Here is a 15,910-nt window from a genome sequence, read left to right on the forward strand (position 1 = left end):
ACTTTCATAGCATGGAGCCATCTCATTAAACCCCTTGCTCATGTTATCATTTCTATTGATTATAACAGTTAAGCTAAGAGCCAGTATTCATTTTGTTTTAATGATGTGTCTGTTTACATCAAACTTTTCCTCAGTATTTAAAGCATTATTATGTATGAAGAAAATTATCCCACTGATATAAAATTATGGGATAATTCTCCATAATTTTAATCATAAAAATAAAGTGGTTTTCTGAATCTACAACTAGAAGTATCTTAAAGTGGGCAATGCGCCTGTCCCCACCTAGAAATTTAGATATAAGGAAATGGATAGTGGCTCTGACATTTCATGGTAACATTTAGTCATAGCCGAGTCTTAGAGGTTCTTTTCCACGTTTCTCACACAAGCCTGGAGGTGCCGCTTCTTGAATTTAGTACTTGGTCATGTTTGTTGCATGCTCTGCATATTTATAAATGTGAGGTGGCCTGCCTCACTAGCCAAAATGCCGTGCATCCTCCTCCCTTTCCTCTCCCCCACTTTGACTGGCATGTTGGTACACATTTCCTCATTGTCTTGAATTCTTCCATTCCATGTTCTCCAGTTCCCAGATGTTCTAGGATATTATTGCTTTATGCCCCAAAATTGTCTGTCTTGTGCTGTTTAATCTAAGGGTATAACTGCATACTGATAAACTAAAGGTAGGTTAAAATAATTTTAGATTCAAGATGAGGTTCTTCAAAAAAATTGCTAACTTGGGGTTGGAAAAAAATGTAGTCATTGAACATTTTAAGAATCTTTATGAATGGTAAGTGGTAAAACCCTAAAGCATAACCACTTTCTCTAACCCCACTTTTTAAAAGAGGGGAAGTGTAAGAAAAAATGAAATAGAATTCAGATGCATTATGTACATCATGCCCTTAATATCACTCCAGAGTTGGGAAGGGCTTTTTTTTTTTAAGCCTAAAACTTTTAAGAAAGGCTACTTATTAAGCATATTCTCTGCTAAGTGAAATAGCTTTTCTCATTTCCTCAGGCCCATATGCTGTCCTGTTTCCAAGTTTCAGTGGATCTGGGGTTATTAATGAATTCATAGTCTTCATTTCTCACTGCCTGACACCATCAAGGGCAGCTCGGGGATTGAAGGGACTCAACTGACCAGGACTTTGCCCTTGTCCTTCAGATGCAGCACCTGAGGTTCACTGTGACGCCTAGCCCGTCCCCTCATGCTTGGGATTTGCAGCTGCTCCAGCAGCAAGCCTGTCCGATGGTACCCAGGGAGCAGTTTCTGCAGCTTCAACACCAGCTGCTGCAGACAGAAAGGATAAACCAGCACCTGCAGGAGGAACTTGAAAACAGGACCTCCGAAACCAACACACCACAGGTGTGAAGCTCTCTCTTCTCTAGTAGTAGATCACCTGTTAATCACCTGTTAATTTTACCTGTTTATTTGAAAGTTATACCAGTTCAAAGGTTGAGAGAAAGAACCTAAATCTGATGGCACACACCTGTAGTCCCAGCTACTTGGGAGGCTGAGATGGGAGGATCGCTTGAGGCCAGAGGTTTAAGGCTGCATTGAGCTACGCTCATGCCTATGAATAGCCACTGTCCTCCAGCCTGGGCATCATAGCAAGACTCCATCTCTTAAATTTAAAAAACAAAACAAAATCACAACCCTAAATCTTCTTTCAGAGTTGTATTTTACCTGTATGACAAACCCACAGAACTGCAGTGCTATTTTTTGGGCTGTGCAGTGCTACTTTTGAGTTCTCAGCTTCTAAGCTGAGTCATTTAGTGTTCTGGGTCTCCTTTGCCCATTTGTAATAGACAGTGAAGTATCAGGATCACTTAAACATAGTGTACAATTGGCCTAATGTTCCCATCCCATGCCAAAAACATTACAAAATTTAAATGTGGCTAGGATATGCGCTACTAACAAAGTATACTGAGCTTCCCTGTGCCAGAGCCCTGCAGCCTGCTGCATCCCATGAAAATCACAAATGAGGACTTTTCACAACAAATAGAGTATGTAGTCAGTGACATCTTTCTAGTTGACATAGTTCATACAACTATTTAAGAAAGTAAAAGTCTTCTCATTGTTTGTTAGCATGATCCCAGCTCACCACCACATCCAATCTTATATTACTTAGATTTTCAAGTATTCATAGTTATTTCTCTTTAGTGCCTCATTCATCATCCCTTTCTCAGAAGTTTCTTAACTCTTGGGGCTTGCCCATTTAGTTAATTCAGAATTAGGAATAAAACAGAAAGTCCTTCTTTGTGGAATTCAACGTTAATGCTTTCTGGTTTGCATGTGCTTGTGTGTTCAGATACCTTGCCTCTCAGATACCTTGCCTGATAAGGAATTTCCCATCTCTTATTTGAATCCCCTCAGCATGACTTTGTGAAGTCACATCAGCCCTGGAACTCTACATAGGAACAGTTCTGTTTCTTCTGCTAGTATCCATCCATGCTTAATTACTAAGTCCTCCTACCATTTGTCAGTTCTAATAAACTTTTCCCTCTACATCCATACCTATGCTGTATTTCTAATGAACTTCAGAAGGTCTTTGTCTTATGAGCTTTAAAATCTGTTTTTGGAAGCTTTATACATACTTCTTCAACTTCCCAATATTAAAGTTCTTAAATTGTGATGGTCGAGTGTTAGATGCTTTAACTCTCCAGTATATAATTGAACTACAAAACTTTGATCTCGGTTTTTAGTGGACCTTCTGACCAAATGATCCACCAGGATTCTACTCATTGCTCTCGTACACACTATTTTCAAAGCCTGCTGTTTCCAACCCACCCACCAATGTTAAAAAAAAAATATCCTTTTCCTCCAATTCCTTCAGGATTAGACAAACACTAAGATTTTTGAAAGAAAAAAAAATCCTCCAACCAGATGACAGGGTGGACTGCTTATTACTCTCACCAGAATGCTACTGCAGGCTCACTTCCCGCTGCTAAGCTGACACTAATTTTAAGAATACAGAATATTGTTAAATCTGCACATTTCTGTGTGTGGAGTGATGTGATCTCTTCTGCATTCTGTGTTGCTTTGCTTGCCTATGTAGTGTTAATGTGTATGCTTTTAACAATTGTTTGCATTATAAATGTGTGAATTTAGACTCCCCCTAAAAACTCATCCTGACATGAGGGTGAAGTGTACCACTTGCCTTCTTTCTCTAGGCCTTGCTACCGGAGCAGCGAGCAGTGCATGCAGATTCCTACAGAAGGATTGGGCACCTGTGAAAACTGGGCTGCTATCGCTGGCATTTCTTACCATGGCAGACAGATGCACACACCCACCCATGCACACACACCACACACAGAGACATAAGCTGTGTTGGAATTAAGTGCTCTTTTGAATTATTTTATTATTTTTACTGTTAAACCTTTGCAGTATTATGTCTCTTATTTATTTATGTAGAAATGACAGATCTTGTGAATCAAATTCACAAACATCAACTTGTTACAAATCATTTTATTTATACCCTTTAAAGAGTGTGGATTTAAGATTCTTGAAAGGATGTAGTCTATATATTTTCTCATTCCATATGTTGTAACTATTTTTAACAAAAGGTACTACTTTTATATATGGAATTTGAAGAAAATCAGGGGTATTTTTACTGTTTCGTATAAGATGTATAAATCTTTTTGACAGGAAATTTTTGATGAAACAATAAAATAAATTTTAAGTATATGACTGCCTTTGTTTTTCCTGTTTTTCTACTCTTTTGCCAACTCTTCTTTGAATTATCTCTTATGTTTTTTTGTTTTGCTTTGTTGTCGGGCACATAGACATCAGACATTTTATATTTATATGTTTGAACTGTAAAAAGCTATTTTTTTTTAAATATAGGCCTTTTTAAAAGCTAGATGTCCTCCAGGCCCAATTTTTTGTAACTTACTTCCTGCATTAGACCTTTGCCTATTACAGTTTTTATCCTCAGGATAGTTACTACAATGATTTAGGGTTTCTTTTATGATTAAGTGTTATTACTTAGTATCCAAACAGATGGTGGCCTTTGACTCATGTTTGGTCATTCTGCATGTCTTTTAAAGTCTTTCTTAACTACCATCAGCTATTAACACCTTTATGAAATCTGAAATTCCTTATGGGGACATTTGGGTGGACTGCAGAGGGATGGGGGTTGCATTCTAGGTCTCTCTCCTCTCCAAAACCCACTTACTCCTTAACCCATCACTGTTGTGTGAGGAGATTTTTAATTTTCAATCTGCTCTGGTAGTAAACTCATCCTCCAGTCCAGGTGTGTGCTTCACGTTTACAAGTGGGAAACAGATGACTAGAAAAATTGGCAGGAAGAGGCTGATTATTATGAAGAAAGAAAACCACCCTCACAGTTATCAGCCACGTCAAAGGAAAAACAGATATGCATATTGCAAGCTGTTGGAAATGTTGGGAAACCCTGAATATATTCCGTGCTTGTTTTGGTGTTGACAGGCCCACAACATTGCAAAGTCCCAAATCACAGATGGGAAGTTGATAACTGTCTTTTAAGTTACTTTGGATTTCCATTTTACTAGAAGTACACACAGGTATTAAATTCTGGGTTTTAAGAATTTTGCTTTATATCAGGGGGATGATGGTAACACAGGTAAGATTCTTTTGTTTTTTAAATCTGATTCTTTCTCTGATAGGGTTACTTTTCTGACCTGTGCAATCCATGCAGGGCTCAAAACTCATTTCATGAGAAATCCATCCTTCCTGGTACAAAGGCAAAACATTTGCTGTCCTTTCTTTAGGCATCTTGTGGGGAAAATAAACCAGTGTTTTCTTTTCAGTGTGACATGATTTTCGAATAATATACTTTTCTTCCCTTCAGGGAAACCAGGAACAACTGGTAACTGTCATGGAAGAACGAATGATAGAAGTTGAACAGAAACTGAAACTAGTGAAAAGGCTTCTTCAAGAGAAAGTGAATCAGCTCAAAGAACAAGTGAGCCTCCCTGGTCATCTCTGTTCACCCACCTCACATTCCAGCTTTAACGCCAGTTTTACATCCGTTTATTGCCATTAACTCATTAACTTACATTGTCTAATAAAGGCAAATTCTATTATAAATGTCTACAAGAACTTAGGATTTCCTGTCCCTCATACTGCCCCAAAAATATGAACTGTGTATTTTTTCCAAAGCTCTGTTTAAGGCATGTTTGTCCACAATTTAAAAGTGTAAATCTTTGCTAACATGATTCACATGGACCTAAGATTTTAAAGATCAAAAAAGATATATTGATTCACATGGACCTAAAGCATATCCATTCACATGCTTTAGGTCCATGTGAATCAATAGATTTTTCTCTGCCTGAGACAGGAAATACTCCTGTTTAAATTGAAAAATGATATTGGTAAAAAAAAAAAAAAAATAGGGGGGTAATAAATGGAACTTTAGCTTTCCTGTTCCCAACAGCTTATGAAAACCTCAAAAAGTATCTTATTGCTACAGCGACTCCAAAAAGATGTAGTTTGAATTACAGTCTAGACCCCAGATTCCAGGACCACTAAACAGCCTGCTCCTTTTCACCTGCTGGTGGCAGATGTGGCTTTGGTGTTTAGAAATTAGTTGCACCTCCACAACTTGAAGAGACAAGCAGAAAAGTACTACCCTCTGGGAGAGTATTATAGCCTCTCTGGAAACTGAGATGAACATGTTGGGTGGGGGGCAGAAAATGCCCAACCTAGTTCTTTAGATACTTAAAACCTAAGAATAACCCCAAGAGAGGGTCTGAATTCAGCTGTAGACAGGAACTTTCTGTTGCCCTGTATCTTAATACACAGGGAAGAAAAGGTCCCGTTTAGTAAGCATTTATCCATTCAGTTCTTTACGTATTCAAGCATTCAGCACATAGTTACTGTGGGCAAGGTCCTGCCGTGGGCACATGGATACAACAGTCGCTGCCCATATAGAATGCACTTACAAGGTGCCAAACATTTGGCCAAATGGTAGGTTCAGAAGTGAGTGGGATCCGTCCTGTTTTCAGTAGAGGTGAACACAAGAGAAGAGATATTTGATCCAACCCGGGAGTTTAAAGAAAGCTTCCTAAAGACCTCTTAATCTGCATCTTGAGGGTTAAGATTTCACCCAGTTAAGAAAGTGTGGGGAAGGGCATCCTAGACTGTGGGAACGTCATGGAGTTATGACCACATGTGGGGTGTGGACACATATAAACACTTCAGCATTGCCAGTTCACACTGTCCTGGGAGAGGCAGCAGGAGAGACTAGAGAGGAAGGGGGAACAGGACAGTAGGCCTCCAGTGCTGAGCCAAGGAGCTTAATTTTTATTCTATTGGTGATGAAGAAATACCAATGTGTTTTTTTAAGGAAAGGAAGGGAGGGAGGAAGGAAAAAAAAAGTTGTATTTGGGAAGTTCAACAGAGAAGAGTTTCTGAAATATTATGTGATGCCTGCCAAACATCTAGGTTCTGAGCTTGAGAGTGCTGTCATCCTTATCCCTGCCCTAATAGGTTAAGTTACTCTTTAATTACTCTTTATTCTCATAAACCTTTATACTTTTAGATGCCTTACTTGAAATTGGGTATAAAATGAACACTTAAAAGGTAACATGGGAAGGGGATATGGAAAATATTAACCAGAACAACAATGAAAGTATCCCAAGGCTGCTAACAAGTTTTCCCATCCCAACCTAGACCATATATTCTAACTATAAAGATTAGACTAGACAAAGCCCCATGCAAAACAAAACAAAACAAAGACATTTCAGGAAAAGTAACTGCCCAAATCTTATCTCTGTTATAATACATGAGCTGTATTTTTAGATAATCAGTGAGTTGTAGTTATGAATGGGAAGTTCAAGCATCTGTTACAAGCAGAGTTAAACAGTCCACACCTGACACCTCAGGAATTTAGGTTTTAAAAGTATTTTATGTTTTTAAAGAATAAATAAATAAATAATGCCTATTTAGGTAGAAAAAACCTTTTGTTTTGGTGCCCTCTAATATCAGTCTGTTCTATTAGTAACCTACATCATCAACATCTTATGCAAAGAAATAGCTTGGAAAGGTGGATTTGCTCCAATGGTATCCCTGATGCCAAGTCTGATGTTGAAGCTATATTGTAAAATAAAACAATATAATTAGAAGAAGTGATTTGCCTTTACAAAACAACAGTCCTTATGTCAGACCTTAAACCAAAGGTTTAAGAAGAGTTACAGAAATGGAGTCAAGATGTTTCTGGTTCTGTTTCTAGCTCTGCAAGAACACTAAGGCAGACGCAATGGTGAAGGACTTGTATGTTGAGAATGCCCAGTTGTTGAAAGCTCTGGAAATGACTGAACAGCGACAGAAAACAGCAGAGAAGAAAAATTACCTCCTGGAGGAGAAGATTGCCAGCCTCAGTAATATAGTTAGGAATCTGACACCAGCGCCACTGACTTCTACACCTCCTTTGAGGTCATAGCCAAACCAAAGGGTACACTCATATTTGTGCACTTTACTGAAATAGATGGAACATTTCAGAAGGTTCTCAACTTTTTTAACCTTTATTGGCTTAAAGTTAAAATTAAGCAACAGAACTGGAGTTTCCATTTATCATAATTAGTTTTTCTAAATAGACACTTAACGGGAGTTTGAAAATAAATACATATTTCACTACTTAAATTATTCCCAAGATTTGAGTTTATTTTAAAATTCTAATAGCCACCAAGAATGTGGACATATGAAAACAATTCAAGAACCTAAAAAATAGCAGTTTTGAATGAGTTTTTGTGGTTTGGGGTTTTTGGTTTTTTTTAAATCATTGTTACAAATCTATGTGTAAAGTCTAGATATTTGAAGTTTGAGATCTGATGAGAATGGTTGTTATAAAGTGTATTTTAAAGCCAAATGTAGGTGTTCTTACATATTTAAATACTGGAAAGTTATTGTAATAGTTTTGGTTCTTTTAATTGGTAGACAATTAATTGGTAGAGTGTAATTGTTTGGTTAGGAGGCAGGGCTTATTAACCACTGAGGTCAGACAAACCCAAATCTGTAGAATTCTAACCTTCTAACACCTGTGGCAGTATTACCACTTTTTTTGTATTATAGATTTAGAAGTGATTTACTCAATTGCACTCTTAACTAACGTTAAAGCTTACTTGCTTTAAACAGCCTTTTCTTTTCTTCTTTCTCTTAGAGGTTTCATTTGGGGAGCTGGTCTTCTAAGAAATGGATAAAGCCACATAATTAAAGCAGTTGAACTATAGGGAAAGCACTGAACAAACCACTTTGGAGTAAATAGCTACTCTTAGAAAAGAGGGATAAGCAGACCATGTAGGTTTTCTGTCTCTCAAATCTTGGAGTTCATGAACTTACTTGAGGTTGCCTCAAGAACTCAGGGAACAATACTGTAAACTGTCTTCCTGAACTACTGTAGGGCCTCTCTAAGAATCTGAAATGTATAAACCATGTGACCTCATTTATTTGTCTTATATATTTACAGCCATAGTAGAATTTTTATTTCTACATTTTTAGTAAATTTAATATTCTGGGGAAAAAAAGGCCTTGATTTTAGGGTTTAAAACCTGACTTACAGAAGAGTTTATTTAATATAGATCAAAATTTTCCGTGTTTCTTACTCCTTCTATACCTCAAATCTGATTCTAAGAATTTCTTACTGTGATAATCATTGGCATGCCACCTGAGGTCAAGGAGTGCCAAATAGGACTTACCACTCATGCTCAAGATCAAAACTTTATAGAACAGTTACACATTTTAGATTCGGTAACTTTTTCTTCCAATTATAATCTCTGCTTCTAGCCACTTCCGCCAGCAGTTGGTGGAACACTTACTAGGTGCAGGGCACTATCCAAGCTCATCACAACAACCTGCTTGTTTTCATGAGACAATAATCCGAAAAGTTCGCTTTGATATATTCCTGGAGGGCCAAGCCCATCCATTTACAAAAGGTGTAACAGCAAAATCAAGCACTGCTTTATGGGCAGGAACACAAGAGAAAGCAAACTGCCCAAGAAGTCATTGTGTCAGAAACTCAATCTCAACAAAATAATTTCCATCAGGGAATTTCAGGGTTTCTTGGGGCTTATGAGTCTCACCGGTCAACCCAGGAGGCCTCACTACAAGAGCCTTGACAAGGCACGGTTTTTTGTGGGACTGGGAGTTCACACTGATGAAGCAGACCTTTGAATTTTTGCACAGCTCTTGTCAGAAAGCCCTGACTTCTCCCTGGATATAGAGTTAATTTTAATCCTTCCCTATTATTATACATCAAAATATTTGACATCTGCTATCATGCCTTCTTTAGATCTTTCTTCTGCGGTGCAAACATTTCTAGTAGGTGTTTAACTACTTGTATGTCATTAGCTTTCACAGAAAATTTTTTCACTTAAAACTATGGCTTGGCCTAGGCTAAGGACAGACATAAACTAAGTACCTGTAGTGTATTTGTGATATGCGCCAAGTTACTCAAGGTTATTGCTGTCGGAACTGAACAATAATATTTCCCAGATAGCTGGCCTTAGCATGTGATCACAGTTGTTGTATTTTTAATTTTCGTCTTTTACACGGTAAGAGGTGTAGGTTAATTTGTGTATTTCCTATAAATTTGTATTTATGTGTATATAAAATGTACAATGAATGTAAATATGACTTTCTGGAAAGTTTAGACTACATTTAGAATCTCTATTCAAAATCAAAATGCTGCTCAAATGAAAGTGAATTTAACCAATATCTAGGTGCTTAATTTCTCGTTTACCCCACTTATGAGATTGATATTTCTCATATTGAGGTTTTTCCCATATAGATACCTTAAATGTATACATTTGTGCAACAATTTTTGAGAAGGTGAGTGGCAATTTATAATTTAGTTGGCAAATTGTAATAGAGCTTATAGCTTTTAAAAGACCTTTTAAAGAATTAAATGTAAACTTAAAATTACGTTTAGATGTTGTTTCAAACTTTACAGTAGCACTCTTCAAAATATTAAGTTATATGTATTATAGGCATTTAGTTGCTTATTAAAAGCACTGACTTTTAAGCTTTTTTATTTAAGAACAATTATTTAAGATCATCTTAGAAGATGGGATCTTCATTTCAAGGAAAGGGAATCAAGTTTGCCTTTGTGATAATATGTTACACTAAGAAAAGGAAAATATGGATAGTAAAACCCACCTCTCAGACTATCTTGCTCTCATCTGTTCTTTAGAAGCCTGCACTTAAGCTCAGATTTGTGAAGGGAGAGTAGAAGGGGAGAGGTAGAACCACAGTGTTTTATTTATTTTTCTAAAATTCTTACTAAATCCAGAGTTTTAAAACTGTTTTAAATGTGAATTCTTCCCAGAAACTTCAATGCATTGCATATTTTACATAAGTAGATCATGAAGTCATAGACTTTCAAGGCATAGGAAGCGATATTACAGGTCTAGTATTTTAATAATGCACTAATACCCAGGGCAGATATTATGAGAAACTATTTCTTCTCTCAAGAATAAGGGTTTATGGCAGACTTTGCTTTTTTAACATGTGAGAAATGAATTTTTTATTTTGTGATTTATGTGATTTCTTTTTTTGCCGAGTGAAGGAAAAGAGAAATTGTTGCTATTGTCAGCATCTTAAAGGTATTTCCAATCAAGGCAAGGCTAAGTGCTTTGTGATAGTGTTAAGCAAGTCATGTTTTGAATGGATTACCTGTAATGACGCATTGGAATGATACAATTATACAAGTAATGCCAAAAACCAAGTCAAAGCCTAATTAACCAAAGCACTCATTTAAAAATCATCATGTTTGGACCTATTTGGACCTGTCAGCACTGTAAAGTAGTTTTGGTTTTGTGGCATATGAATAGCTGTTTAACAAATCAAAGTTAGCTTTTTGCTTCTCAGCTGTTTTGGACAATACAAGTTCTTAATGGGGAGACGTTATCATGGCATGACTTAAGGGAACATTGGTTTTGTGAAGAAAACAGATTATCTAACGCCATCTCTATATTTCTGTTCAGATAAAGATTAATGAGTTATGTGTTTATATCAGCTTTGTATATTTCATCTTAGCCATTCTATCCTAGAAAGATTTTAATGTGAGCTTAAAATGTAAATAAATAATTTTGCAAACATGCCTTTTGTTTTCTATATACCCTGACTTTTTAAATAAAGTTTCAGTGTATTTTTCATTGGTCTTTAGAATGATATCAAAATATTTCACCAAACACATTCTATAAATGCAGAATCTCAGCCCGCACTCCGGATCTACTAAATCAGAATCTTCATTTTAAAGAGATTCCCCAAGTGATTTGTGTAGGACTTGGAGCATTGAGATTCCATTTCTATTCTAGAAGGATGACTTTCACACCAGCCAGCTTGGGGTCCCTGTATACTGTGGTGGTGCATAGTTTATCTGCAGAAATCATGACTTAACCTTGGGCAAGGCCCCATTTGTGATTTTGGGTGCTTCAAAGGTGGCTTTATTTCACATTGCCATCTTTATGGATGGCTCAGACTTTAATTGAGCAGCTCATGAATCATGAGATATACATAGTTGGAAACTCATAAACTTAAAAGCATGTTAATCTGAACACCAAAATGTAGAATTGGAAATGTTGGCCGAACTAGACCCATCTCATGAGCCCTGTGTATTGAATTTCAAAGCTTTTATACCAACCTCACACTGCCTTTTCCTGGCAGAAACTACCAGTATTCCCATTTTATGGATGAGAAAAATAGAGATTAGCACACTCAAGGCCACACTGCCAGCTAAGTAGGGGACTTGGGACTAGGGGCTCAGGTTTGTCTGACTTGCAACACTTGTATCAATTCCTACTTCTGGCAGAACATTTTATCAGTATTGGTTCAATGGCAACCATGTATACTGCACTCTGAAAGGTACTGTGTAAAACATTCCTGCTATCTGTTTGCAGTAGAGTGATAAGATTTACACAGAAAAAAAGATCAGAAAATCTGCATCCATACGGAAGACAATCAAATGTTGACGGACTCTGTGCTATGAGCACGGAGATAGGATTAGTGTCAAATGTGTAAGGTCCTCAACCTAGAATTCAACATAATTCTACACTTCACTGAGATTTGTGCAGTCTGTGTGTTTTGTAGTCTTATTTACTGTGCAAAATCACAAACAGTAATTTTCTAATATGTACTTGATGCCCATTTTCCCCATAATGTTATGTTTTGGCCATAAGACTGGAATTCTCACCTAAACTGTGAAACGTCTGTTATATAATCTCCTGATCAAAAGGTTACATTTCACCCAGAAGTGCTTTCTATTCTTTGTTTGGTTGCTTCACTTGCAAAACAGGAGACATGGCTAGTTTTGACAAAGACTTTTTTAAAATTCCAAATAAAGTTAAAATTCCAAAGCAGAGAACTGTATAACTAAATCAGTGAAATGTTGTAGTGAGTAGGCAATAATGTAAAATAGAGCTGAATACCCTTATGTTAATATTTAATTCTGAAAAATGATTACATGAGATATGCTTTACTAGTTAAGGCAAAGTAGGCAGCTCTTAACAGTGCTTACAGCCCAGATGAACATTTACCAATCCTTTTTCTTTCCTGTTTGGAGGCATATCTGTCTTCAAGATCAAGCAATAAGTAAGTACTGACCCTGTGCCAGGTACTAAGAGGTTATCTAGTATTAAAGTACTATGAACAATAAAAGGGACTCTTTAAAACTGTCAATGTCAAAAAAAAAAATGTGGCAATGTTCCAAATTAAAGGATTCTAAGCAAACATGATAACTAAATGTAGTACCTAATCTTAGACTAGATTCTGTGTCAGAGAAGAAAATGTAAAGCAGGTGGTCCCCAGCCTCCTGGGCATTAGGAACCAGGCCACACAGCAGGAGGTGAGCAGCCAGTGACCAAGCAAAACTTCATCTGTATTTACAGCCATTCCCCATATCTCCCATTACCGCCTGAGCTCTGCCTCCTGTCAGAGCAGCTGTTGCGTTAGATTCTCATAGGAGGGCAAACCTTATTGTGAACTGCACATGCAAGGGATCTAGGTTGTGCACTCCTTAGGAGAATCTAACTAATGCCTGATGATCTGTCACTGTCTCCCATAACCCTCAGATGGGACCGTCTAGTTGCAGGAAAACAAGCTCAGAGCTCCCTCTAAGTCGACATTATGGTGAATTATATAATTATTTCATTATATAGTACAATGTAATAATAGAAATAAGGTGCACAATAAACATAATGCATTTGAATCATCCCAAAACCATCTGTCCCCTTTCAACCCTGGTCCATGGGAAATTGTCTTCCACAAAACCAGTCCCTGGTGCCAAACAGGTTGGGGACCACTGCTATAAAGGACATTGAATAAACTGACTAAATTGGAGTATGGATAGTAGCTTAGAAAAGAATATTATATCAATATTAAATATACTGAAGTTAGTTACTGCATTTCTGTAAAAGTATCTTCTACAAAAGTATACACTGGTGTATTTAGGAATAGAGACTACGATATATGCAACTTATTCTTTTTTGAGAGGAGTCTCGCTCTGTCGCCCAGCCTGGAGTGCAGTGGCATGATCTGGGCTCACTGCAAGCTCTGCCTCCTGGATTCACGCCATTCTCCTGCCTCAGCCTCCTGAGTAGCTGGGACTACAGGCGCCCGCCACCACGCCCAGCTAATTTTTTTGTATTTTTAGTGGAGACGGGATTTCACTCTGTTAGCCAGAATGGTCTCAAACTCCTGACCTCGTGGTCCGCCCGTCTCAGCCTCCCAAAGTGCTAGGATTACAGGTGTGAGCCATCGTGCCCAGCCGATGTATGCAAATTATTCTTAAATGATTCAGAAACAAAATTGCCCAGGCATGTGCACACATGTGTGAGGGAGAATGTGAGAGAAATAAGACAATGAAGCAAGGATTATTTGTATTATCATTGTAACCCTATTTGTAAGTTTGAAATGATTTCCAGTTAAAATGTTTGAAGTGTTATGGATAAAAAAAATATACTGTGTGGCATCAAGCACCTTAACCTTCCTTGCCCTCATAGCTACTCTGAAGAATAGATGGTATTCCGAGCAAAAACTCACTAGAAACCATTTATGCTAGCCTAACCATACACCTATAGTTTATTATGAAAAGTTCAGCACTGGCTGGGTACAGTGGCTCATGCCTATAATCCCAGCACTTTGGGAGGCCAAGGTAGGTGGATGACAAGGTTAGGAGATTTGAGACCATCCTGACTAACATGGTGAAACCCCATCTCTACTAAAAATACAAAAATTAGCCAGGCATGGTGGCACGTGCCTGTAATCCCAGCTATTCCGGAGGCTGAGGCAGGAGAATCGCTTGAACCCGGGAGGCGGAGGTTGCAGTGAGCCAAGATCGCACCATTGCACTCCAGCCTGGGTGACAGAATGAGACTCCATCTGCAAAAAAAACAAAAAACAAAAAAAAAAGAAGAAAAAGAAAATAAGCACCATATTCAGTGTTGTCTAGTGATAAGTGTGGTCACTCAGCACTATTTCTCCTATCATTCCTTCTTTTGTCCTTGCTCTCTCCCCACCCCTTTGTCCTGATTCCTATGTATTCTCCAGATACCACAGGTAAAGGTTCAACAGTGTCCATACAAGTCACAGTAGGTATAATAAAAGCCACCCACCATATCTTACTTAAGTGGCACGACCTGGTAGCAACTTACTTAAAATATTGCCAGTAAAGGTCAAAGTAAGGATTTAAATTTTATACTAAGGTTATGCATAAATTAAAGAAGTTCTATTGAACTTTTCCAAGTTGTCTTCCTTACCCTCAAATACTGGTGTGGGAGCCCCTCTGTGCTCATGGAAGCACCCTGTGAATTCCCAGTTGAAGCAGGTACTACTCTATAAGTAACTGCCTACTGACCATTCTGACCTCCACTAGACTAAGATTTTCTCAAGACGAGAACTGATGTCTTATTCAGCATGGTGTTATTCCCAGTTCCCAACTTGATGCTGGAAACAAACTTGGTGCTCAAATATTCATTATGTGAATGGAAGACTGTACATTTCTATTTTAAGTTTGTCTTCCTGAAGTAACACTCATAGGAGAATATGTGTGCTAATTGTTTTCTGTATTTGATTTAATAGTGTTCTTCTCAGTCTTTTTGTTTTTTTTTTTTTTTTTTTTTTTTTTTGAGACAGTGTCTCACTCTGTCACCCAGGCTGGGGTACAGTGGTACAATTGCAGCTAACTGCAGCCTCAAACACCCAGACTTGAGCAATTCTCCCACTAAGCCTCCAGAGTAGCTGGGACTACAGGCATGCACCACCATGCCCAGCTAATTTTTAAAATTTTTGTAGAGACAGATTCTCACTATGTTACCCAGGCCGGTCTCAAACTCCTGGCCTCAAGCAATCCTCCTGTCTTGGCCTCCCAAAGCACCAGGATTACAGGCATGAGCCACTGCACCTGGCCTCTTTTCTTTATTCTTTATTAAAGGACCAAAGCTTTAAAAATATTTTAGCAAAGGCCTGAGGAAATTTTCTAAATAAGGAAAAATCATCTTTCAGCATGAGAAAAGTCAAGTGCTGGATTCCAGCAGTTGAAAGAATACCTCTCTATTTCAGGCCTATAATTCACAATCTAACTAAACTCTGACCATAACAGATGCAAGCTCATGACATAAACTCTAATGAATGGTTTGTAAACACAATGTAACAAATTAGACATTGCTTTTACAATTTTTTTTTTCTGGAGAAGCTTAAGTTATCTGACATATTGCTACAATTGTTTAATTTTTGCTATTCAACAAATTGCAATATTCTCACTTTTTCTAGGAGAAGCAAAAACTTAAAAGCAGGTTCATGTTCTGACTGCATGCAGTAGGAGGGGTCTCTGCACTTGGGTTTGTGCCTAGGTGTGCTGTGTCTTCCTACAATTGATTTTCAGCTACCTGCTTGAACCTAAGGATCCAACCATACGTGAAGATTAAGTCACTTCCCATCACC

The 15,910-nt window shown here is 37.7% G+C and overlaps 1 protein-coding gene across 3 annotated transcripts in view; it reads left to right on the forward strand.

Annotated features, from left to right (window-relative positions):
• The window catches only part of NIN (ninein (GSK3B interacting protein)), a 108,491-nt gene extending 97,368 nt beyond the window's left edge, over positions 1–11,123 (forward strand). Inside the window, exons 28-30 of one of the 3 annotated variants that reach the window (XM_011956884.1) lie at positions 1,160–1,360; positions 4,827–4,940; positions 7,209–11,123. In XM_011956884.1, the coding sequence (XP_011812274.1) occupies positions 1,160–1,360; positions 4,827–4,940; positions 7,209–7,418 (525 nt within the window). In that variant the 3' untranslated portion in view covers positions 7,419–11,123. Of the gene's footprint in view, positions 1–1,159; positions 1,361–3,168; positions 3,683–4,826; positions 5,066–7,208 lie in introns of those variants that run through there. The other 2 variants (XM_011956886.1, XM_011956885.1) reach the window with 2 other exon arrangements.
• Positions 11,124–15,910: the final 4,787 nt, after the last annotated feature.

This window comes from Colobus angolensis, unplaced genomic scaffold (genome assembly GCF_000951035.1).
Source record: "Colobus angolensis palliatus isolate OR3802 unplaced genomic scaffold, Cang.pa_1.0 Scaffold428, whole genome shotgun sequence".
Lineage (NCBI taxonomy): Eukaryota > Metazoa > Chordata > Mammalia > Primates > Cercopithecidae > Colobus > Colobus angolensis.